The 23511-nt window shown below is 51.7% G+C and overlaps 2 protein-coding genes across 10 annotated transcripts in view; one reads left to right on the top strand and one right to left on the bottom strand.

The window, feature by feature from the left end:
• PAX5 (paired box 5) overlaps nucleotides 1-18212 on the bottom strand; it is a 201462-nt gene extending 183250 nt beyond the window's left edge. For 8 of the 9 annotated variants that reach the window (XM_025360528.1, XM_025360529.1, XM_025360530.1 and 5 more), the window contains exons 1-2: nucleotides 16727-18212; nucleotides 3424-3589 (exon numbers count right to left, since the gene is read on the bottom strand). In XM_025360528.1, the coding sequence (XP_025216313.1) occupies nucleotides 3424-3589; nucleotides 16727-16772 (212 nt within the window). In that variant the 5' untranslated portion in view covers nucleotides 16773-18212. The remainder of the gene's footprint in view (nucleotides 1-3423; nucleotides 3590-16726) is intronic. The other variant, XM_025360537.1, reaches the window with a different exon arrangement.
• A 570-nt stretch (nucleotides 18213-18782) lies between these two features.
• LOC112608555 lies at nucleotides 18783-21589 on the top strand. Its single transcript, XM_025360479.1, has one exon. It carries the CDS (start codon nucleotides 19162-19164, stop codon nucleotides 19852-19854), a length of 693 nt encoding a protein of 230 aa, XP_025216264.1. The 5' UTR covers nucleotides 18783-19161; the 3' UTR covers nucleotides 19855-21589.
• Nucleotides 21590-23511: the final 1922 nt, after the last annotated feature.

The raw sequence follows: 23511 nt of genomic DNA, 5'->3' as shown, positions 1-23511 counted from the left end.
TCCTGATCCTCACACTAACCCTGCAAGGCCACAGGGATTTATAGAAGGAAAAATAAATGATCAGAAGACTAAGTGACTTGCCTAACTCCCTTCTATAGTTAGGGACAGCCCCAGCTTTCAAACCTGACTCTAAATTCAGTGCTCTTCCCACTAGAGCAAGCTGCTGCTTTGCTTATAAAATTTTAAATAATAATAATAATGATCCCTTGCAATTGCCAAGAACTTTACTATTTACCAGGCCAGGCATTTTCACATGCATTTTTCATTCATTCACTCACTCAATAGTCACCGAGTGCCTGTTAGGACAGGCAGAATCTCAGGGAAGGGGTTACGGACATTTAGACAACCCTGTCCTGGATACTCAAAATATGTTAGTTGAATGGGACTGCAACATTCACATAGCAAATCTGAGAGGGTGGCAGGCTAAAGGCGCCCCCCCCCCAGCCCAGCCCCAACTTACATGGCTGGTGGGCGGCAGCACACAGGGCTACCTGCCCATCCCACCTGAGCAGTGCCAACTGTGGAAGGTTGCGGCCTTGACATGAGAGATCTCCGTCGTCTTTTTGACTGACACATGGGCCAGGCACTTGGAAGGCAACCCTGACAATCCCGAAACCCCAACTCGAAACTGTGTCAAATGAGGATTCAGATTTAATAACTATCCTTTCATCTCAGCAAAACAGCCGTGCAGCCCCTTGGCTTACAGACAAAAGACGAACGGCAGTCACCAACACACAATGTCCTTCAGTGCAAACAGCATTAGTTTAGCAGTCAAGAGGTGTAGGTGGCTCTGACGCTAACTCTCTGTGTGATCTTAGCCAACTTACTTAGCCTCTCTAGGCCTCAATTTTCCCATTTATACAATAGGGGAAGAATGTTTGCCCTGCTTGCTTTGTGAGGCTGTTTTGAAGACAAAAATACAGACGGTTGAGAACAAGCTTTGCAAAACATAAAATAAAGAGCACGTGCAGGGGATTAAAATCCCTAGTGTTTCTTATTACTGTGTAACCTACCACCCAATTCCAATGACCTGAACCTCTCAACCAGGCTCCAGTGAAAAAAGACAGCAGCCAGGCCCTGGGTGAATTTAACTCGGCCTCAGATGCCACTGTGCTGTGCCTCTCAAGCCCCTCCGAAGGCTTGAGCTCTGTAGACTGAATGCCCACACTCCTGGCAGACCGCCCACCTTCCTGAGATGACAGGGGTCCCTGTGTGCCCCAGGGACTTTGCCTGCCTTGCCACACACTCTGAAAACCATAGCCACCACACATCGCACTCTTCCTACAATCTGTCACCTCTCGTGTGCCCATCAAATTCATTGGTGACCAAAAAAAAAAAAAAAAAATCTGTGGATTGAACGGCCCCAGTTCAGAAATTCCCAGTTACACTGTTTTAGGGCTGAACTTGTTTCTTAAAAGGCAGTTCTAATTAGAGTGACATTTTGTCCACTGTGGTTCTTAGTTATGAAAATAATGAGCTATGAAATTCCAATTTATTGTTGACAACTTAAACGGCCAGGCACCGGAGCGGCGCGTAACTTCCGAGTGCCACTCTACCTAGTGACAAATCTATTCTGGCTATGGGAGGCTGCCGGCTGGGCTTGGAAGGGTCCCTGTCCCCTTCAGTCTCCATGGGAGATTTGGAGGCTCCACAGCACCAGAACATGAGGACCCCGTGTTTGGATGTCCCCTCTGAAAAAGGCTCAGTATCTTGCCCTGAGATTTCAAACAGCGAGCAAAATGTCGGCTCAGCAAAGATGTCTCAGCAAAAACAAAGGAAAGGCCTTCTTTCTCTCTCCCTCTCTCTCTCTATCTCGGTACAATGAAGAGGCTCCACAAAAAGATATCTAGGAGCCTTTTGGCTTTAGAAGTCTGATGCTGAGACAGTCTAAAATATTGTGCTCTCTCTCCCTTTCTCCTGTCTTGTCATTTATCTCTCTTTCTATTTCTCTGCCTTTTAAAAATCACTCTCTTTTCTCTTTGTCTTCTTTTTCTCTTTTTCTTTTCTCTATCTCTCTGTCTTCCACTTTTCTTCTCTCGCTCCCATCCGCCTGCCTAAAACAACCATCTAACAAGAAAACCGTGCTAATGTCCTGCAATCGCCCCCTAACTCTGGGGTTCATTTGCTTTCTGAGTGCTAAACAGGAGTGAAGCCCACAGCCCCCACAGCTCAGGTAACCTGCACTGGGCTGAAGGATGAGGAATGAACCCTGGGATCAAGGTCCCCAAAGGAGCTGCCAGACCGCTGGTCCTAAAACTTCTTCCATTGGCCTCAAGCAAGCAGCCTCCCCAAGGTTATTAGAAGCTGTTGCTCCTTCCATCTGAGAGAATTTCTTGAATTCCAGCAGATGAAAGGGAAGGAGCCAGCAGAAAGTCACAATGTCACTGACATACTTCAAAATATTTATTTCCTATTCCGGTGTCTGTGCTCAAACCATAATGCAAGTTACAGGACAAAGGTTGTCTGACCCGGGGAAAGAAATAGTGAGAAAGCACTGAACAGCTAAACCCAAGAAAGCTCCTGCCTGCCAGGGCAGACCTAAAACAAGATCTCATGCCCAGAAACAAATCTGTAGCTTCGTTTCGGGGGTATGGTGAGACCCACATGGTCTAGGAGTCCTTTAGGCATCATCACAACCCAGGTACTGCCTGACTAGATAAACCTGTGTCAGTCACTTTGCCGCTCTAGGTTTGTTTTCTCATCTTAAAATGTGCTTCATTGGATCATGCGGAGGCCACTGAGAAAATAAACGGGAGTGCTAAAAGGCTGCATGGCCCTATGGGAGAAGCCTCATTGTTACTATTTTGTCTGCAGCAAATCACCAGGTCAAGTGGCAACTTTCAAATGTCACATTTGAAAGTTGGTGTTTGGGTTTTTTTTTTTTCCTCCTCTCTAATTTAACATATATTTTGGATGCTTGTCACTACAATGGAAATAAAAACATAGAGAAGGAAAATACTGCAGCCCAACATAACAAGGTTGATAATAACCCAAAACTGAAAGTAATGGCTGACTTTTAAAAGTGGAATATGCTTTCAAAAACATTAAAATGAAACACTGAACTCTGGTTATGTGATATTAAGGATTTTCCAACCAGTCCTACTCAGGGACCCGGCCTCGCCTAGGATGTATAAGGGAAATTCCCAAGAACGTCTTTCTCTTGAGTTCTTTAGAACAATTCACCAGACTTTCAGAAAACATGTCAACCCTCCTGACTAAGTCACCCTATTCCACATGTCACTAGAGACAGGGGTTTCCCAGGGCTACTTGGAATTGGGGCTTTGCAAACTCTAAAGCGCTCTGCGTGTGAAACAAAATGCCGTCATGATTCTCACTATGATACTGTCATAATGGACAGCTGCTGGGTCCTGTTTCAGGTCTTTATTTGAAAGATCAAGGGAAGCCTTGAGCTCCTGCCTTTACCTGCCAAGAATTTTGCTGACACAACCATGGCTGACCCGAAGCTGCCTGGAGATGTCGCAGGGCCTGACACCTTGATGAGCAAGTTCCACTATCCTCTGGCGGACTACATCCGGGAGTGGCCGTCCATTCACAAAAACCCCCCCAAGCTGATTCACTCCTCCATGTCCTGAAACAGATCAGAAACAAAAGGAAAGGGAAAGGGTGGTTAGAACCAGTCACATAGGAGAAGCACCACTGTGAGGACCCAGAGCCCCTCTGATCACAAATGGCCGGAAGGCTGGATGTCTTGCGCCTGGAGTCCAATCGTGCAAACTACACGAAGTCCCCAGATTGCATTTTAAAATTAATCTTAGCCTTTGTCCATCTGCAGCCAGACTGTTGAGCTATTGACAGCAAACATCCCCATACTATTATTAGCATTTTCCCCGTAATTTTTCTAAACAATGAAATGTGTGAAGACCTCAATGTAAACGAAATGGGCACAACTTATTATGTGATGCTGAAGTCTAGGGAAGATCCTGGGGAGAAAATATGCTTTAAAATACATCACATTTAAAGAGGAAAAAAATAAAACTTGTTTCCTTTTAACAAATGTCTTTAAAAGTGAAAAGAACAACTCCAATAAACATATATCTCAGGGAAAATTTTTAAATCAGCAATCTAATTTAAGGGCTAAGGAATTTTTTTAAAATTTAACAGCATCTGCAGAGTACTGAGGAAAACACCAACCATTGCCTTGTTTAAAACCCTCCCTTTAAGGTGAGGCTGACATGCAGACTTGACCACTGTGCTTTCTCAAAGCACACAAAAGAAATGGGTCATAGCATCTTCTACACATAGTACATTCCACTCCACTGCACCGGGATTTGTTATAAAGGAGTTTCCCTGGAATTTTTACAATGTTTTGCAATTTACAAACAGCTTTATTTTGGTGCAGGGAAAATAAAGAAACCTACAAAAGCCTCTGGGTCCCAGGTTTTACAAGGAAGGGTCCTGGGATAGATTTTAAGTAAAAGGAGTCTGAGAAAGTGCCTCCTCCACCCTTCTCTTACATCAAGGTCCAACTGGAAGGACCCAAGGACCCAAGTAAATGAAGAACCAAACCAGTAAACACAGAGTGATCCAATGCAGCAACATCATTGACCTTACAGCTGTTAATTAGTCACTCACTGACGTTGCTGTTGACTGGAGCCCAAAGCCAAGTCAAAGCATTTATTGATGCTCCTGGCAGCTCAGAGGCAAAGGAAGGAGAAATTCCCTGAACCGAGAATGGGCTAGGACTGGACAGTTCAAGGGAAAGACCTCAAAGGTCTCACACGCATATATACACTCCAACTCTAAAACATGAAATATCCACTTCATCTCAAGTTATTTCTTCCCAGTACTCAACTACTACCCAGGTTCATGAACCACATCTGAAATAAAGGGAGCAAAAACCCCCGTAATATAACGTATTTCCTAAAAACTGTCCAAGCAATCCACTCAAGTTTCCCATGAATATTTCCCAAAAATTTTATAGATAACTGAAGTACTTAGTTCCAGTTCTAAGCTGGATTTCTGATTTTCAAAATGATCTTTATTCAGTTTTGATTGTTCTAAAACACTCCAGATATAAGAAAAAGGAAAACCATTCCGAATAGGATTTTGCAGTTAGAAACATAATTGCATAGTTTTTCTAAAACAGAAAGACTGTAGCCACCCTGGTCAAGAGCCTTCAGAAGGCTTTGTTCTGGGGCTGGGAACACCTGTTTAAAAAGGTTGTACAGATCTTTCAAGAGTAGGCTGGATTTAAGTAAAAGAAAATGAATTCAAAATTGGTATAAGGTCATCTGGGAAAACAAAGGGCAGGCAAAGGAAGCTTAAACGCCCAGCACACTTTTGATATGGCCTGGGAGTCCAGTTATTATGGTCCATCTGCAATAGTCTGTTCTCTATGTCACTGACAATTGAGACTTTCTGCCCAAAACACAGTGGCAACCTTCAGAGGACTTACATTCCAAAAGCTGTCCTGCAGGACATTTGTGAGCACTGCAGGCTGTTTTGTATCATGGGAAAAACCCTAAAGGTCTCCTAGAGCCTGGTCTCTCAAGGTGAGAGCAGGTCCCCAAACCCTCTACCCTTGACCACATAGGCTGAGCTAGTAATGCTCTTTCACAATCTCATCTATAGGTCCACAGCTGACACCAGACTTGGTATGACCTGGGAGCCTCTTACCTTCCTCAACTTCCTTGAAAGTTCCCCAAGCCCCTTTGGCCTTCTCCACCATCACAATCCCACCCAATGGAGCTCTTAGAGGGTGGTGGTGAGAAGGTTTACAACTATGGTGTGAGGAAGGCCACTTACTCTGGAACTGGTCAGAAGTGAAGTCCAAAGTCTGAATGAGGCAAGGCAGGATGGGGAACAAAAAGAGGAAAAAAGAGGTGTGTTGAGAGAAGTGCAAAAGTGGGAACTGAATGAGATAGACAAGCAGGAGAGACAGAGCCTGGAAAGGAAGCAGCAGGTTAGGCAGGCAGAGGAGAGGGAAAAGGAATAGAGAAGCTACAATAGGCCAAGAAAAGAAAGATGAAGGTGGCACACAGCGAGAGGCAACAAGAAGAGAAACTGGAGGAAGCCCAGGAAGGGGCTTCTGGAGGACAGGGGACTTCTCTAGACAGAGAAGTCTAGAGACTTCTTTGTTTTCTGGTCTTGGACAACCCAAGTCCCAGCCTGTACTTCCTATGGACTCCAATTAAGTAAGGACGCATCCCATGAAAGGGGGACTGACACAGAGACAGAGGCAAACAAATCAGGTGAAGACCAGGAAACAGACCCACAGATAAAAGAAAAAGACAGGCCACAGGACAGGGCAGACTGGGCAGTGTTTGGAGGGGAGTGAGGAGAGAAAGACTGAATTGCAGAGGCTCCTGAGGCCCTTGTGGCTCTGGTCTGGAAAGGGCTGGCCTCCACAGATGCTCCTCAGGCCCTGATAAGGACATGCTACCTACCACAGGCCCTCCCAATACCACCAAAGACCATAGCTGAGCATAGGATTTTGGGGAAAGGGTCTTTGCTGACTCAGCCACAGACTGAGCTCCAGGGCCCCCATAGGATCATTAAAATTTTTCCTAGATGCACCAGAAAGAATGAAGGGGTACAGAGACAGGCAAACAGGGGCACAGGGAAAGGGCAGAGAATAAATCTCCCTAATGGACTCTCCAATGCACAGATAGGTACTGACACATGTGGAAAGTCAGGCAGTAGACATAGATATGGTTAGACTTGACAGAGAGAGAGCTTTGCATGTGTGCATACCCATTGCCCTCTCTCTGGAATCTGAGTCCCTCCCTCTCCCCTTCTGTGAACCCTCTGAAGCCTCATTTTTATGCCTTTGTCAGATGGTCAGGGAGACCCAAGAACCAGCTCCAGCTTTGCCAATGTGAACTTCCTGAGTCAGTCCTTTTGTCTCTCTGACCTCAATATCATATTCTGCAAAATGGGTGAAGCTGAAGGTTTAGGCCACCCTCAGGTAGGACACTGGCTGTAAGTGTTTTATAACTGGTAAAGATACCTAGGGAAACAGCTCAGGAAGAGAGCAGGAGGTTACTGTGCTGATGAAAATGATGAGCCTGGAATAGTGGGTAGCGACTCCTCCAAACTCAGAAGGCCATTTCCTGGAAGCCCCTGCCCCTCTCCAAAGAAGCTATCCGGCTCTGAAGCAGTGGTGGGGGGAAGCAGTGGTAGGGGGATGGAGGCAGGGAGAGGTAACAGAAAGAAGAAACTGACAGGGCCAGGAGGAAGGTGAGGAGGTGGGACCTGATCTGATCCTCTACTACCTCAGCCACCTTCCAGGATCTACTGCGCCCCCCACTCCCCATTGCTAGCAAGTTGGGGCCACAGAGCAGGCCTACATTGTGCAAGAAAACAGCTTCGGGCCTCAGAACCGAGAGTGCTTCCAGAGAAGCCAAGGTCTTGCACCAGCTCTGGAAGCTAGGCTGGCTGGGGCCCAGCCCCCACTGTGCTGCCAGGGAGACTGAAAATGGGAGGGAGCAATTCCCACGGAGGGGGCAGATTGACGGCCGGGACAAGGAGGCACAGACATTAGCGGTTGGCTAACCCGCACCTGAAAGGAGCTGCCTTCTCCACACTGATGCTTAGCCGAGAGACCACCAGGTCTGATGCTATCTCCCCAAGAGCTAGGGCACAACCTCAGGGCCACGGAGCTCTGGGCAGAAGGACACAGTGAGGGCCTGTGGATTTCCACCGGTGAGCAGAGAAGCGCAGGGGCTGGTGCTCCCCATCTGTCCCCATAGTTGCTCCTTGGCTGAGCCAAGGGCTTGCCCACCTCTCAGAGCATTTCCCCAACTGGTTTGTTTTGGGCTTCCATTGCGAGATCAGAGCCTCCCCAGAGCCAGGCTGGAGTTCGAGCCGGAAAAGGCTGTGGAGGGCACTGAGGTCACCACAGACTGGAAACCAATTGGGCACAGGCCCCAAACCTTGAGGAATCGTTTGGACTGGAACCAGAACGGGCAGTTCCTCTGCACAGAGCTCCCCACCGCTTTGGTGGATTACTTCAGACTCAGAAAATTGACACAAAGAGAAACTGAGCTGCCCGAAGCCAGCCCTGGCTGCGTAGACAAGCTTTCCCCTGCTTGCCAGACCACTCAGCACTCGGTGGCAGACACGGACATGCTCGCCACGGGAAGCTCGCCTTCTCTCCAGACGGGTCTCTGCTGCCTTTGTTAAATAGGGGACCTGCGACTAGGAAAGCTGGATCCCAGGCTTTGGGGCGGGGGGGAGGGGGGGTGGGGGCCAGGCATGGGGAGGGCTTCTAGCCCGGGAGCAACTCCCTGACCTGCAGCCCGCAGAGACCCAGAGCGGCACCCGAGCGGAGGCTGCCAAAGCCTGGCACCTTCCTCCAGCCTGGCTCTGCAGCAAACAGAAAGGAAACGCGATTCGTTCCACTTGGAATTTCCTTGAAATCTCCGAATCTAATCCGGCGTTAACTCACCGTGAGAGGAGCGCTCATCTCACAGGAGGCTGTGCTAATGGGTGAATTGGCAGGATCCCTGCGAGCCAGGGAGCCAGGCCGGCCTTGCCCTCGCCCGAAATGACCCTTCCCGTCTCCTACACACGCTGCGTCTTTCAGAGGTGGGGGTGTCTGTGTGGTGAATAATTGGCTTCCTTTTTCTTTCTTTTTGCTTTCTTATCCTCCTTTTTTAAAGGGGAGAAGCCATGAGAAAAGGCGTCCTGCAGAGAAGGACCTAATGGGGTCTTTAAGGGTCTCTGTATGAACTGGCCAGTTCCTAAGCAGAAGCTGAACTCAGAAACCGCTACTTCGTTGATTTTTCAAAGCCCCCTTCTCAACTCCAGGACACCTTTGGAGCCCTAGCCCCGGTGTCCTCGCTTAGCTCTCAACCTCTTCCTCCACACATACAGACACGGGTCAGGGCCCCACTTTCCCTCCAAGCTCCAGTCTGGATCAGCCCCGCGGCTGAAAAAGGCGCCATCGGAGTAGGGGTGTGGGGCGCTGTCTGAGACTCAGACTGACCTCTCCCTACAACTTACTGCCCTCCAACTGGCCTGGCCCGGAGCCCTCTACGGGTCCAAGCCAAGGTTGTCCGAAACAGCTGAAATGTCGCCGCCGGAGCCTTGAAAGGCTGCAGCTCGCTGCCCACGCTACGCGTTGCCGGAGGCGGGATTCCCGGACCAGGTGCTCCAGCCCCGGCGGCCAAGCGCGTTGTTTCAGGTCCCCTGCCTGGGATCCCTGCACTTTGCAAAGTTGTCTGCGCGGCTGCAGAGGTCCGAGATCCTCCCGGCCTTAGTACCTGACCCACGGTCCGGCGCCCCCAACCCGGTCCCGGCGGGAGAGTGAGAGAAGCGAGCTCGCCGCCTACTTACTATGCATGGATGCAAACGGGTCGTGCTTACAGTGTATTTCCATCGGGGCGCTCCAGACTGCAGGCCGGCCCACGCCGCCGCCTCCCGGCGCCAAGGGGCTGCCCAGGGCGGATAGGTAGCCGCGCCACCAGGCCAGGCACTGTGCGAGCTGGGCTCAGAAAACACTGCTGGAGCTTCGAGGTCTCTCTCAGAGCCTCCCTGCTGGAGACCGCCGGGAGCTGTGCGGAGCGGCGGGAAACGGTGCTAGCGCAGCCCGGCTGGGAGCGGGTGCCCAACTCCGGCTGGCTTCCCTCCCTGGCTGGCTCAAGCGGCGGCTCCGGGCCCAGCCCGGGGTAGCTGCGGCCAAGGCGCCCGCGGCTTCGGGGGCATAGCGTAGCGGCCCGCCTCCGGGACAGCCAGCAGCCCCCGGCCCCGGGTAGGAGCAGCTCTGAAGAGGCCGCCGGAACACTCGGCCCTTGACTTCACTCAGGGGGCAGCGAGACCCGGGGGCTGCCAGGCTGGTTCCGCGGCCTCGATGCCTCTGGGGTCCTTCCTCGACCCCTCGGTCTCCGCCAGATCCTTTCTTTCTCTGCTTCTCCGAGTCTCTGGGGCTCAGACTTTCCCCTCGGCCTCTCTCCAACTGGCTCTCCGACGTCTCTTACGAAGTTGCAAAGAACTTCCTCTACGGCAGCGCGGGGTTCTTGCGGGTTTGGAGATGCTTCCGCCCCTGACGCTAGGGCCGCGACTCCGAAGTCCCCGGGAGCGTGCAGCCCTCCAACCCTGAAACCCGCTGCCTTCAAAGTTCCCGCGGCCCCCGCTGCTCGCCCATCGCCGGGACCAGGAACGGGGACACCAGCGAAGGACTCTTCCTCGCCAGGGTGTCTACCTCGTGCCTACCAACTCTTCGCGCCCCGCCGCCCTCCCTCGTGGGTCTGGTTCCACTGTCTTTCCGCTGCCTCTTCCGGGACGGCCGCCGCGCCTGCCCCAGGCGTGGAGTGAGGAACAGAGGAGAGAGCAGAGGGTTCCCGCCTCCAAGGCCGCCGGGGCTGCCGGGGCTGAGACGGAGCCGCAGCCGGCTCTGACTGCCTGCGTTGCTGCCGCCGCCGCCGGCGCTAGCCCTCCGCCTGCTCGGCGCGCACAGTGCGCCACCGCGCCGCCCCGGAGCCGCTTTCAGGACCCGCTGCGTGTGGACAGCGCCGCCCGGGGCTCAGCTCCCTCCGGGCGGGGGCGGGGCGGGAGCTAACCTGCCAATCACGCTCCACCAAGCCAATCAGAGTGGCGGCAGCCGGCCCTGGCCCGAAACACCGACCCATTGGCTAAGCAGCCCACGGGCTCCGCCTGATTAGCGGATACCTGGGCAATGGGAGAGAATGGGGGGCGGGGCCCAGGCGGCGGCGCCACGTTCATTGACAAACGCGCTGGACTAAGGCCTAGTGGATCGCTGCTGTGGGGAGGGGGAAGGGGGCCCACGCATTGCCTGGAGAGCCCTGCCGCAGGTCCCACGCGGGCTCGACCTCCCCAACGCGACGCTGGGATCCTGGGACGCTCTCAGGGCTTGAGAGCAGCTGAGTGAAGGGTGAGAATGGGGGAAGTCTCCAGAAAAAAAAAACAATCTATGTTGGAGGAAGACAAGGAGCACAGTAGATCCAGCACCATCAGGCTCGTGATGGAATCGGACTGTGTGCATATCTGCCAGTTCTGGCCTCACTTTCCTCATCTGTAAAATGGGCAGAGTGGGGTTAACTAGATTTTAATAAAGGCTCCTTCCACGGAAATATTTCCTAATTTTATTTCCTAATTTTATCAGGTACCTACTAAACCACCACTGGCTCCTCCTCGTCCACCCTCCTCCCTCACTCCACCTGCAGGGCCCTCAATGCTGCATTACCCAAAGGCAGACACGTTGGGGGAAAGGGGAGAAAATCTCACACTCTTTTAAAGTTAGTAACTGGGGCGCACCAGGGCGCACCTGGGTGGAGGGGCTAAGGCTTTGGGCCAGGTTGCCCAAGCAGAGTGGCTGGCCCTCTTTCCTGCCTCAGATCAAGAACTGCCAGACGCTTTGGGAGCTAGTGTTGCGCTTCTGTCCACCGGAGTAATTCCGCACCCAGCTCCAAGTTTCTTGAGAACCGAATGAGCCAAGTCGCGTCCAGGGCTAATAAGGGCCCCTGAAGCGGGCGGGTGTGCGGGCGCATTCTATCTGCAAGGGTCAAGCAAAGTGGCCAGGCGCGCTACAGTAGGGCAGCTTCCAGTTGACGGAAAAACCCGACCTTCCGTCTACAGAGGAAGTTCCTGTCCCTATGTAGACAAAATGGATGGATTTGTAGCAGAACTCTCTTGCTACAGAAAGGATCTTTGACTAGAGAGTCCGTTTCTTGGTGGGGTTTAAGGCTCTGAGACAACAATCAAAGAAACTGGACCTTGAAAAGGAAGCATGTGATAGTCATTCTTCACCCAGGAAGCTATAGTTAGTTTTGTGAGTCATCTGGGCCCTGGCACAAGAAATACGCTGAGGATTCCCTTGCCCCCAGCAACTCAGGGAAGTGGTCTGAAGACTCACTTTGTATTTCAGGAGTGATGTTCCGCTAATATTAAACATAAATCCACCAAAACAAGGGCTTTGAGATGCCTGCTCCAGGACTGGGCTTGTAAGGAAGATAGAGTACAGGGTGATCATGGGAGTATTCCTGGGTTATCCTCTTGTTTTATTCTCTGCCTCGGTTTGCCTTCCTCTGCCTTCTATCTACTCATGCTCTACTTCTCAAACTCCTGCACTGGGTCGACCCTTGGGCCCACCTTCTGTCCTTGTTCCACACCCAGCTGTCCCTGACCAGTAGACAAGTTTCCGGCGCTGACACCCGTCCCCACCCCCCACCAGGGCACAGCTGCGGAAAACGGCCCCAGGCGGGCCTCTGGGGACCCAGGAGGCTGCAGTGCGCGCTGGTGTGGAGTGGCGGCGTTATCTCTTCTTTGTCTGGAACCCCGCCTGTCCGGATCTTCCCCTTTCACCCCAGGCCTTGGAGCAGGAAGATCGCAACAGCACAGAGGGACAGGGATGGAATAGAGTTCCCGCACTGGCTTCACCGATAGCGCCCAGTGGGTCGGAAATGACCAGAATTCAGATCCTCGGCTCAGACTCAACATGGCGGCTTGCACACCTACTGGAGAGGCCGGAGTGTGGGACGCCCTGAGGGATGCAGCCAGTGACACCCCCACCCCCAGCCTCTCTTGTTGAGCTCAGGCCTACAAACCCAGGTTCTCTAGAATCTTGCGCTAAAAGGGTCCCGAAGCTATACTTTCTTCATTTTCACAGGTGCAGAACCCGAGGCCCAGAGGCAGGATACGACTTGTCCAAAGTCACACAGCAAGTCTGGGGTAGAAGAAAGGCTGCGGGCTGGAAACCTTTCTCAAAAGGGCCTCTCCAGAGCCGCTCTCGGGATAGTGAGGGAGGGGCGATGCTGCCAAATCGAAGAACTCGGCTGGAATATGCCCGCACACGCAGGTTTTCCTTCGGACACCCGTGAGCCTTGTATAGAAGCCCCAGGGCACGGCCGGAGCAGGAGTGGCGCCGATTCCCCGTTTCACACAGTAGGTGTCCGGCTTTGGGACAGTGTTCTGCTGCGTGGCACACACAGGACCCGCCTTACCTGTGCACCCAGAGCAGCCCCCTCCCGCACCTCACGGCGTTCTTGGGGGAAGGAGTTTCCCCCTGGGTGGGGGTGATTCATCACCGCCCAAGCGGGCCGCCTCTGGGAAGTTCCAACCCCAAAGGCGCGACCAGACCTGATACCGTGATCACCTAGCCCAGCCTTACAGGTCACCAAACGACAGCTCAGAGAGGTTACGTGACTAGCTCGAGGCTGCACAGCAAGTCCACGGTGGAGCTGGGCTACTGCGTCTCAGTCCTGTCTCTGAACGCCCACGAGCCGCAGCCTTGGTCCAGGAGAAAGAGACTAGCGCGGGGCTGGTCTCACCGCGGCTCTCAACGTAGTCGGGCTTCTCTGTGATCTACAGTGATGCACTTTCTTTCTCCCAGTAGCAGAGCTTTGGGCCGGGCCCTGTGCTAGGCGCTGGGGACAGGAGACCGCGAAAGGAAACTATCCAGGAAGAAATTCATTTATGTAAACCAAATTGCCTTTGAAAGTTTTAGTACTGAAAGACAGCCCATTGAGAATAATGTTTGAGAAGCCAAAGACCTCGCTTCACTGGGGACACACCCCCTCCCGGCTTTCCCTTCCACGCCTCCCAGCGCACTGCATTCCGCCGCTTCAGGATGTGGGGGCTGCTAACAGTAATCTATTAGCCTGACATCGACTCCCTCAACCCAAGGCCAGCCCATTTCCCTGTTCTTGCTTCTGACAAAGTGGGTCCCAATAGGGCTCAGACTGGTTGCTCAGTTCTGGAAAGATCAGGGATGCTGCCTGCATGGCTGTCTCAACCCATTGAGTTCTCTCTAAACTTTATTTTTAAAAAATAAAAAAATTAAGTGTCAGAGGGAACGAAATTGACCTGAAACTATACAGAAAGTCAAGGCACCGCAGATTCCTGCATGATTCCTGCCCCTGGATCAGGAGTCTGCTCTACTTGACCTGGCTCTGTTTTCAGGAGTTCTTGAAGAGGATGGAGAAAAAATGAGAATTTAACCAGGTTTTTCAAGAATCGTGTAAAACCACCTTAGTCGGGGTGTGTTATCATTACCAGCATGTTCTGCAGGCCAGGGGCGCTGGGACTAACTCTGTCTCCCAAAGACTTGAAACAGGCAGCCCCTTCTAAAGTCTCTGCTTCCCCGTTTATTTAATACAGAGAACAAACCCTGAGATGTGACTTCTTAGGCTCTGTGAGATGAAGCTTCATGGATAGGGGTTTGTTACTATCTATCACTCCATCCCAGGCTCATTCCAGAACTGTGAGACTTGATGTCAATGTCCAGTGGGAAAGTATTCAACCCATCCAGACCTGCCTGGGCCTAAGGACTCAAGGGCTCCCATGGCAAGGAGAGACTACTACTTGCCCAATAGTAGTTTTTCTCCAAGGGAGTCCATGGAGAGAGGGGGGAATCTGTCTCTTCTCCCAGCAGGAACAGGAGGTCTAAGGGCAGAGAGATCACCTTCCATTCCTATTCCCTCCATTACTCATGCTTTATGATCTCCTACAAGTCCTTGCCCCTCTCTGAACCTCTGTTTTCTTTCCCTACAGCAAGGAAGACATTAGAGGAGAAGGTCCTTCAGTGGCTCCCTGCTTAGTGTTGACCTGACCTTATCATGGGCTTAGAGCCAGAAGGACACACTCCCTCCCCATTGGGCAGATAGGGAAACTGAGGTTGGGGTAAGAAATGGAATATGGTTCTGAAGGAAGAAAAAGGAAGTCTATCGGCCCATGAAATACCTAGAAGTTGGGAGAAGGAAGAAGCTCTCATAGGAACCAGACCTGGACACCCCTTTGAGCACCAGCTTGGACAGCTTTTCAGCTTCCCTCTCTTCTCCAGCCCTGACCCAGGCTGGAGTGGACAGGTGGAAGTGCAGTCTCACTTGAACTGTCGCCCTTTTCCAGGCAGGCAGCTCTTCCCCAACCCATCAGTGAGGAGGGGGCGTGGCTCGCTAGATTTTAAGCCCTGGCCAGCCTAGGGCTCCCCTATCTCACCCCACCCCAAGCCCCACCCAGTCCAACTGTGCTGAGGAATGAAATGCTTTATTGATTAAACGATTATTCAGGCGATTGAACTAATCAAAGAGCCCATCGACCGTCATGAATTACATTCTTCTAGACAGCTTGTGGGGAGAGCCAGCCCGAGGACTGCAGAGACCCTCTCCACAACACTCACACATCCCCGGTTCATTCCCAACAAATACACAACGCCCACTTCCAGGCTCAGGTCTCTCTGAAAGCCCACCTGCTGAGAAACGCAGGAAGAAGGGCCTTCTGAGAATTAAGGATGGAGCAGAGAGGTTTCCAGGTACCTTTTCCTGAGCCCTCATCCCGGAAACACTCTTCTGCCTCAGATCTCTGCCCTCACTTCTCTTCAGCTACGATTTTGGAAATACAGTTATGCCCCAGGAGTTGTCCTGGGCTTGGGGTCTAAGTTTATCCTTTTTGCTCTTAGGCTTGTATTTGAGGCTGGAGTAGAGGTGGGGGTTCTCAGAGGGCACAGGGATGGGGGAAGGACTTCTTGCCTGGGCCAGGAGTGTGTTTGTGTGGGAGTTTCACAGTGGCCTAGTGAGTGAAAGAGGGCCCCCATACCTGACTCATGCCTCAGGGCAGATGGAGGCCTACTGTCTCTGATACCTCCTCTCAGACATAAACACATCCTGCTACCTACTTCTCAGGCCTGTGCGAGGCACATGGGGACCTATGCCAGAGAGGCCTGTGTGCACACAGGCACCAGAGCTGAATGCCCAGACTATGCACATGCACCCACCCACTGTGCTCCACTGGAGCGGCACCCACAGGATAAAACCTGAGGACACAGTGTGTGTATGTGTGTGTGTACAAGGCCAGTGTCAGAGGCTTGTCTAGGTGAAAGTGAAGGGAGGCTGGGGGTCCCTAAAATGTCACAACTAACGCCACAGGTGTCCGCTCTCATCTTCAAGGTTGTGCCTACCACAGGAGACCTGTTTGTAGAAATGGTAGCCTCAACAGTGCCCACTACACACCAAGAGGCACATGCCCTGAATTCACACCTTCATTCCTGGTTCTGTCTCCCAATAGAATGGAAACTGGGCCTTACTATGCACATGCTAAACACCATGGGTCTCCATAGGCCCCAGACCCATGTCTAAGAGTTTGCCTAGAGACACAATGTGAACATTGGCATGTATGCATTGGACAGCTGTTGACATCCAAAAATGGAAAGGTCAGTGTAGCCACCTCTTTCTCACTTCCAAAATCACTTGGGATATAACAGGTGAACGCAGACCCTTAAAATAGTGGATGTACACTCAGATATTTCCCAATTACATAAATAACACTCATAGTAGACACACATTTTGGATACCTAGAAGAATATACACACAAATACTAACTTATAAACACATACGAATACCTCACAGGTATAAAGATACACACACACACAGGCAAACAAACTGTTGGACACAAACTCATATATTTTTATATCTTTTAAAAATACATATACAGGGACACACAAACTTATTGTCAGTCAGGCACACACTGAGCCCCTTATATAAACACACAGGCCCTAACTTGCAGACCCCCGGAAGGACACCAGCATAAACATTCAGAAACAGAAAAACACAAACAAACTCACAGATACTTGGACTGATGCAGAAGTGTGTGAACAGATAGGTGAAAAAACGTAACAAACAGGCCGCAGTTAGATAGACAGTCTCTACGAAAATGCGGGCACCCCCTCCTCCTCCAGGGTCACCCTGCGTGGGGACCAGGGCCTGGCTGTGTCCCGGAGTTTGCACGTCTGGAGCCCGCATCGCGGTCCTACCTGTCCTGCTGGTCCGAGGAGTCGGATAATTTTTCTCTAAATCCATTTTGATTTTTCAGGACTTGATGGAATGGACAGGGAAAAAAGTTTCCACTTTTTTGTGCCTTTTTTTTTCTTTTTTTTTTCTTTTTGGTGTCAGGGGCCGCTCACAGGTCGGAATAATTCAAGCCTTCCGCTCCCCCGCGGAGCTGGGGTAGCTGATCACTGAGCTGAAACTAAACGTTTTAGGTGGAAAAAAAGCGTCCGAAGGCACCGTGAAATGATTAAGGAACTAAAGAGCTTCTCGCCATGTGAGATCATGTCCTGTTCTCGCCAACATCACAAGATGTCCCCAGACACGCCGCGCCCCCAGCGCGCCGCCCCGCACTGCCGGCCCGGAGCGAGGAAAGGGTAGGCGCTGCGCTGCCGGGCCTGCTCAGCGCGCCAGACGTGGCGGACCGGGCCGGGCCGGAGTAGAGCGGGAAGCCGGGAGAGTAGCAGTGCTGCTGCCGCGGCGCCCTAGACTTTTATAGGGGTTGGGGGGGAGGGAAGGAAGGCTTCAGACTGCGCCGGGCGCTAGCCAGCGCACCTACGGGAAGGGGCAGACCGAAGCCGAGCCCGGGAGCCCGGGTCTCGCAGCCGCACCCTCTATTAAGCCCTTCGCTTGGGGGTCGCGGCCCTCTGCGCTGTGCGCGGGGCCTGTGACATCTCCATGTGCAAATCCCGCTGCTTAGACGGGCGCAGGCCGGGTTTTTGTTTTTAAAGAAATTAACTGCTCGGCCACGCAGGTGCTTTTGAAAGGGGTTGCAAAGGCTGGCAGTGTTGCCAGGCACAGAGAGGACGTTCCCGTTTACTCAGATTCACCCCTAGGGCGGCGCCCGACCCCAGGGTTCCCAGCCATCCACCCCCCACCCCAATTTGCTGGGGCCCTGTCTATCGCTGGGCCCCTGACCCTAGGGCAGCGCCAGATCCCTAAAGCCCCCAGGTCCCATCCAGTCTCCTGGTCCCAGAACCCCTCCCCACATCAAGTTCCATTCTGGCCCAGAGCATGGAGGTTAAGCTGTGAAATGCTGGAGATGAAATCCGGGCTTCCGCTTTGGAGCACCCGGGCAGAGCAGAACATCTCAGTAGCTCCTGGAGATTGGCGGGAGTTCCAGACACCTTAACCCTGCCCATAAATGGAATCGCATTGCCCCCGAGCCCTGAGACGTTGTGGAGTCCCAGAGCCCCAGGACTTGATTCCAGAGAGGAAATCAGATCCAGAGAGACCGGGCAGAGGTGTGGCATGTCCAGCCCTCTCTCTTCGGCCCAGGCTCAAGCCTCCCCTCCCTGTTACCCTCCCCAGCCTCGAGTTAGTTCAGCTGCTGGACCTGGCCACTGGAAGCCTGTGGGGCCCTGCAGCGGGGTGGTCGCAGGGAAAAGGTTCTCCAGGGCGGGGGAGCGCTCCGTAGGAGGACTCTCGGCCCGCCGGACAATGGCAGTTTTGGAGAGTGAATCGTCCTCAGCAAGAGTGTTGTTTGTTTTTTGGAGGGGGTGGTCACGAGGCTGGGTCGCAACCTAGGGGGAAGAGCCTAGAGCTCGAGGAAAGGGGGGCCCCCGGCGGCAACTGGACATCACATATCCACTGAGCAGATTTCGCCACAATCGGAAATGTGGCTGTGGATTCCCGGGCGGCCCCCCCACCAAGTGGTCTGCGCAGTTCCCCAGCGCCGCCTCCTCTCTGCAGCCTGCCGGCCCGTGTCCCTACCCCGCAATTTGATTTTTGGCCATCTCCGAGCGCTCGACTCATTCCCTCCGCAGCCTAGCCCCAGCCCACGCCGGGAGGCAGCGCCTGGGAGGTGCGGCCTGTCCGCGCCTGGAGATCAAAAGCCCTCCCGGAATTGACATTTCACCCCGGGCTGGGGGCGGGGGTGTTGGTGTTTTGTTGTTGTTGTTGTTGTTGTTTCCATGTAGAGGGTTTGTTTTGTTTTTGTTTGTTTTCTGTGAGTTTTCATTTATCCATGGGAGATTCTTTTGTTTCGGGTGTTTTGCGTGTTGCTTTTTCGTGGGATTGATTTTAGCGGGTTTTGCTCTGTAAGTCCTGGTCTTTGGGGTGAGTTTTGATTTTGTGTGATTTTGTCCTTTGTCCTTGCAGGCTGTCTTTTTGTGTGTCGTTTGTAAGGCTTTTCCTTCTCCGCGGTGTTTAGATGTGTTTTGATTTGGTGTGAGTGGGTGTCGTTTGTGTGTGTGTTGCCTTAGGGAATTTCGTGTTGTGTGTGCTTTGTTTCCCTCGATTTGGATTTTATTTTTTTGAACTGTACGTTTTGATGGGGGCTGGGGTTATGTTTTCATGTGTTGGCTTTAGTTTTTGTGTTTGTGAGATGCTTTGGTGAGAGTTTGCATGTGTATTTTGGCTTTTGTGGGGCTTTGGGATTAGGAAGGGGACATCAGCCACTACTCCGTTCCTGCCCACACCCATGAAGGGCAGAGGATCAGGCCAAGCATCACGAATCGTGGGTTCGCTGTGCTCCGCCGCATCTGGCTCTGGACGCTCGAGACCAGAGGGAAACAAAAGTGGTTCCCGAGGGGGCGCCCGCTGGTCGTCAAAACCTCGCGGGCCCGGAGGCGCGGGTGCTGGGTCAGAATCACAGAGCCCCCCTCGCGGGGTACCGTGGCCCAGCCGCCGTCCCCTTGCCCACCCCGTCCCCTGTGAGTCGGTCTCCCCTTGCGCCTGGACAGCGTGCTTCGGACCGTCCGGACTCCCGCAGCGTTGGCCCAAGGGGCGGGTCCCCGCAGCGGAGCAGGTGACGAACCACTTCGGAGGACACGGAATTGACGCTGTGGCCCTAGAGATACGGGACAAGGGGCCGGAACGCGGGGAGTCTAGGCTCAGATGGGCGTCGGGATCCCGGGAAAATCCCCCATCTCCCTTGACCGCAGCCCTAGAATCCCAGAAACCCAACTCCGCGCAGCTTTCGGTTTGGAGAGCCCGCCCTGGTTTGCAAGCACAGATACATGTGTCCACACCCGAACACACGCAGACACCGCCAGAGAGCGAGACAGCGAGCGGGCGCCTCCGTAGCAGTGGCCTGTGGGGCGGAACCGGCGCTGGCGCCGCCTCAAGGGGAAACCGAACTGTAGTGACCGGAAATGTTCCGAGGACAGAATAAGCCATTCCTTCTGTCCACGTTGCTAGGACTTCTCCAGCTCAACACACCTTGGTTTGTTTAATGTTACACGAGGGACAAGAGGAGAGGCAAATTTAGAAGCAGAGACACATGCTGGCTCAATTGGCGAGGAAATACAAGCAGAGTCTATACAGAAGGAAATATGGAACGGGGAGATTAGACTGTGGGGAAGGCAGATTGGAGGCCCCGAAAAGGGGCTGGTGCGGAGGCTCCTCCAGGCCCCTGCTCGCTCTGGCATTCTGTGAGAAGGAGAAAGCAGAAACCGAAAACAGAGAGTGACAGGAAAAGAAAAGAGACGCAGAAGGGGTTGGCCTAGGCACGCTGCGAGCTTTCCTCCAGCTAAGACGCTGAGGGCAAGGGAGGGGGAGGCCGACGTTGCCAGGCGAGGGGCCAAGGTCGGGCTCTTTAACTCAGCCAGGAAACATCGTGGGGGGCTCCAGGGCTCGTGGAGCCCGAACTGGAGCTCAGTTCCGGCCCGGTGCCCCTCTTCCCTAGACGCCTAGCCCGGAATCTAGCAAAGGCTGGGCCATCGCAGTCCGCCGCTGGGCCTCCCTCTGTGCGAGTCCTGGGAGAAGCCGCAGGGAAAGACTCTGGCACTGGGGCTCGGCTCCGGAGCTCGCGCAGAGCATGAGTGGGAGCCGACATCCAGGCAGGAGGTAAAGAAGAGGCCCCGCCCTAAAGCTAAGGGCCCAGTTCTTCGAGAGCCTGTGGCCGGAGCTGGACTCACAGGATTCGGGGTCCGCACAGCGCGCACGTGGTACCGCATCTTCGGCAGGCGGCGCCCCCAATGCCCAGCCCCGCCCTGCTTCGTTTGCCGGGCCTGAACGGTGTCAGCATTGAGGGTGGACGCCGAGTCGCGGCGAGTTGGTCCCTTGCGGTATAAATTTGGGTCTTGCCTAGGGGCGGTGCCGGGATGGATGGGGGCGCCTCTCCAACTGCAACTTCCCCAGCGCAGAACGCCAAAAAGCGCACTTCGCGGGCCAGCAGCCGCCTTGGGGTTTCAGGCGGCGCCCGCGGCAGAAAGGAGCTGAGGATTGGTTTGGGTCAAAACACCCATTTCAGCTGGCAGTGGGGTCCTCTGCGCATACAGGACTTCCAGCTCCGGGTGCTGGCTCGCTGGGGCACCATGTGCCAGCGACTCGCCACCCGGAGATACTTGTGTTGCGCTAGAATACGCGATGGGTCTGTGTTCGGGTAACCTGGGGCTCATGGTGGGTTGGTGCTGTTGTTGTTTTACTTTACCGCTTTTCTTGCTTTTATTAGAAATGTTACTGAGAGAAACCTCAAAGAGCGCAGACCTGGGTCGTTTGGATGGGTTCATTTCAACTCAAATCCAGTAATTCAATTCAGTTCCACGACTGGTTTCCAGCGCACAGGTACACATGGCAGACGTCAAGTGTATGCCGTATGCATATGCACAGAGACGCTATTTGAAGGCAACTCTTGGAGAATTTTGAGATAAAATTCACTCTCCTGGAGTTACATTCGCAATATATGAATATGGAAAACAGGCAATCAGTTGTATTTAAAATTTGCCAACACGTCCCAGCAATCCACTCTCACCTAAGAATCCAAAATAGGGCATTGAAAAGATTTACTGGCATTCTGGTTGTTTAACATTGAAAACAAGTGTAAATCAGTTCATTTCTCTTTATATTTATTTTCAAATTTAACAACACCATAATAAGTGTAAGTAATAAAACCATATTTTGCTAAAGAAAGTTTGCACATAGGATGTTTTATTTCTATCAGTACTTATACGATGTTCTGTTAGCTCTCCTCACCCCCTTTTCTTCTATTTCACCGTGTAATGTGAGCTTTAAATATTCATGCGTCGGCCCAGACTTGCATTTATTTAATGTGTTTTAAACTAATAACATTTTAATGTGATATAATTTGATTCCATGAAGTATTGGAACATAAAAGAGCCTACTTCACAAGCGATTTTGAGTGAGGGTGAGCGCACAAGCTAAACGATTCTTTTAGTTTTGGACGCAGATCAGAGTGTTAAACGGAAGTGAGGCGCGCCTTTAGGTAGGCCCTTTAATATTCTCGCTTACTTCATTCTCCATTTTTCTGTAGTAACTTCAGAGCTGTGGGAGAGGATCACCCCAGGATTGGGGTGCTTTCCCTGGAGCCTGCCATGTCAACCTGCAAATCGCCAAGTGAATACCTCAGCCCCAGGGCAGGTTGTGGGCTGATTTCTGTTTTTTCTTTTGGGAGGAAAGTCTTTTGGGAAGGTCAGAGGACTACAGCATATGAAGTCTGGATTTGAGAATGTGCCGGAAATAAAATTGTGCTCTAAAAATCTTTCAGATTTGCTGCTGATTCGCTATCTTTAGCAACCCAGCCCAGAGTAAGATGGAAAAGATGAGCCATGCTTGGGCCAAAGCACCTTTGAGATGAGCTCTGAAGCCAGTCTCAGTGTTTAGCCATCACCAGAGACACTTCCAAAGCCTTAACTTTTCCTTCACTTTGTACTGGGGGTGGGAACCTTCTGGCACTGAATGCAAATCTACAAAAAAAAAAAAAAAAAAAAAAAAAAATCCTCTACACAAAGAAAAATTAAAGATATCCCCTAATTTATTTTCAGTCAGATGAAAACCATTTGAAATATCTAATATAAGGAGCTTATGAACATAGAATCAGAAAGTCATTTTCCTCCCAAATCATGAAAATATTTCTAATGGGAAATCATGACATTGTATCCTCGTTATAAACACATTGTGTGGACCTATCACATAAGGAAACTCTGGCAATCTACTATTACCTAAGAATCCAAAATGAGAAATTGAAAACATTTGCAGTCTGAGGACAAAATAGTCATACTAAATACATACCAAAATAATCATGCTAAATTATTCATACTGAAATGCTGCTATCCTTTCAACTAAAACAATTTTTAGAACAAATATTGGTAAATTTCTGGACAGATCTTTATAAATCCTCCCAGCAAAACATTTAAGAAATATGTACTCAGATTTTATTTTTATAGGATATATGTGTGTATATGTATATATATTTTATGTATGTACATATTTACATACATATGCGTGTGTGTGTGTGTGTGTGTGTGTAAAGTTCTCTACCATAAGCAGGCTGAGAGTTCCAAGATGGGCTTTTCCATGTTAGGTACAAATTCTTATAAACAAGGTATGAGATAGAAACAGTTTAGTTAATTTTTTCCTAATTTGGTACAGCAGTTGGTGTCTCATTTCTCATGCAGTTTGCACGTAGACTCATGTACCCCATGAAGTGACAAAAGAGAATCAGGGATGAAAACTTGCCGGTGTCTGCAGGCGGTGCCTCAAAGTGCTGTTTTGGACACACGTTCTTGGTGGTGGGGAGTTTGCTGTCTCTAAACCAGGCCTGACCTTTTGTCTTTTGACCTCTGATGCATGAAATTAGGTAGCAAAAGAAAATGTGAAGAAAAGGATACAAAAACATGGAAAAACAACCCTCCTTGACAATAGTCATTGTATCAGATCATAGCGGAGCTGCCCTACACAGCCCAAAGTGCTTCTTTATAAGGCTGCGGGTCTTCCTGGCCACTGGGTTCCTGTTCTCCTTTGTGGGCAATCTGCATTTGTTGGGGTAGGGATTAAGCACTCTTTCTAATTAAGCTCAGAGCTGGGTTTT

Source organism: Theropithecus gelada, chromosome 15 (genome assembly GCF_003255815.1).
Source record: "Theropithecus gelada isolate Dixy chromosome 15, Tgel_1.0, whole genome shotgun sequence".
Taxonomy (NCBI): domain Eukaryota; kingdom Metazoa; phylum Chordata; class Mammalia; order Primates; family Cercopithecidae; genus Theropithecus; species Theropithecus gelada.
The sequence above is the reverse complement of the archived record's forward strand: the minus strand, read 5'-3'. Positions and strand labels throughout refer to the sequence as shown.

Excerpts from the sequence above, each read along its gene's own strand:
- LOC112608555 (XM_025360479.1), top strand. The coding sequence starts at position 19,162 with ATGAAGGGCAGAGGATCAGGCCAAGCATCACGAATCGTGGGTTCGCTG.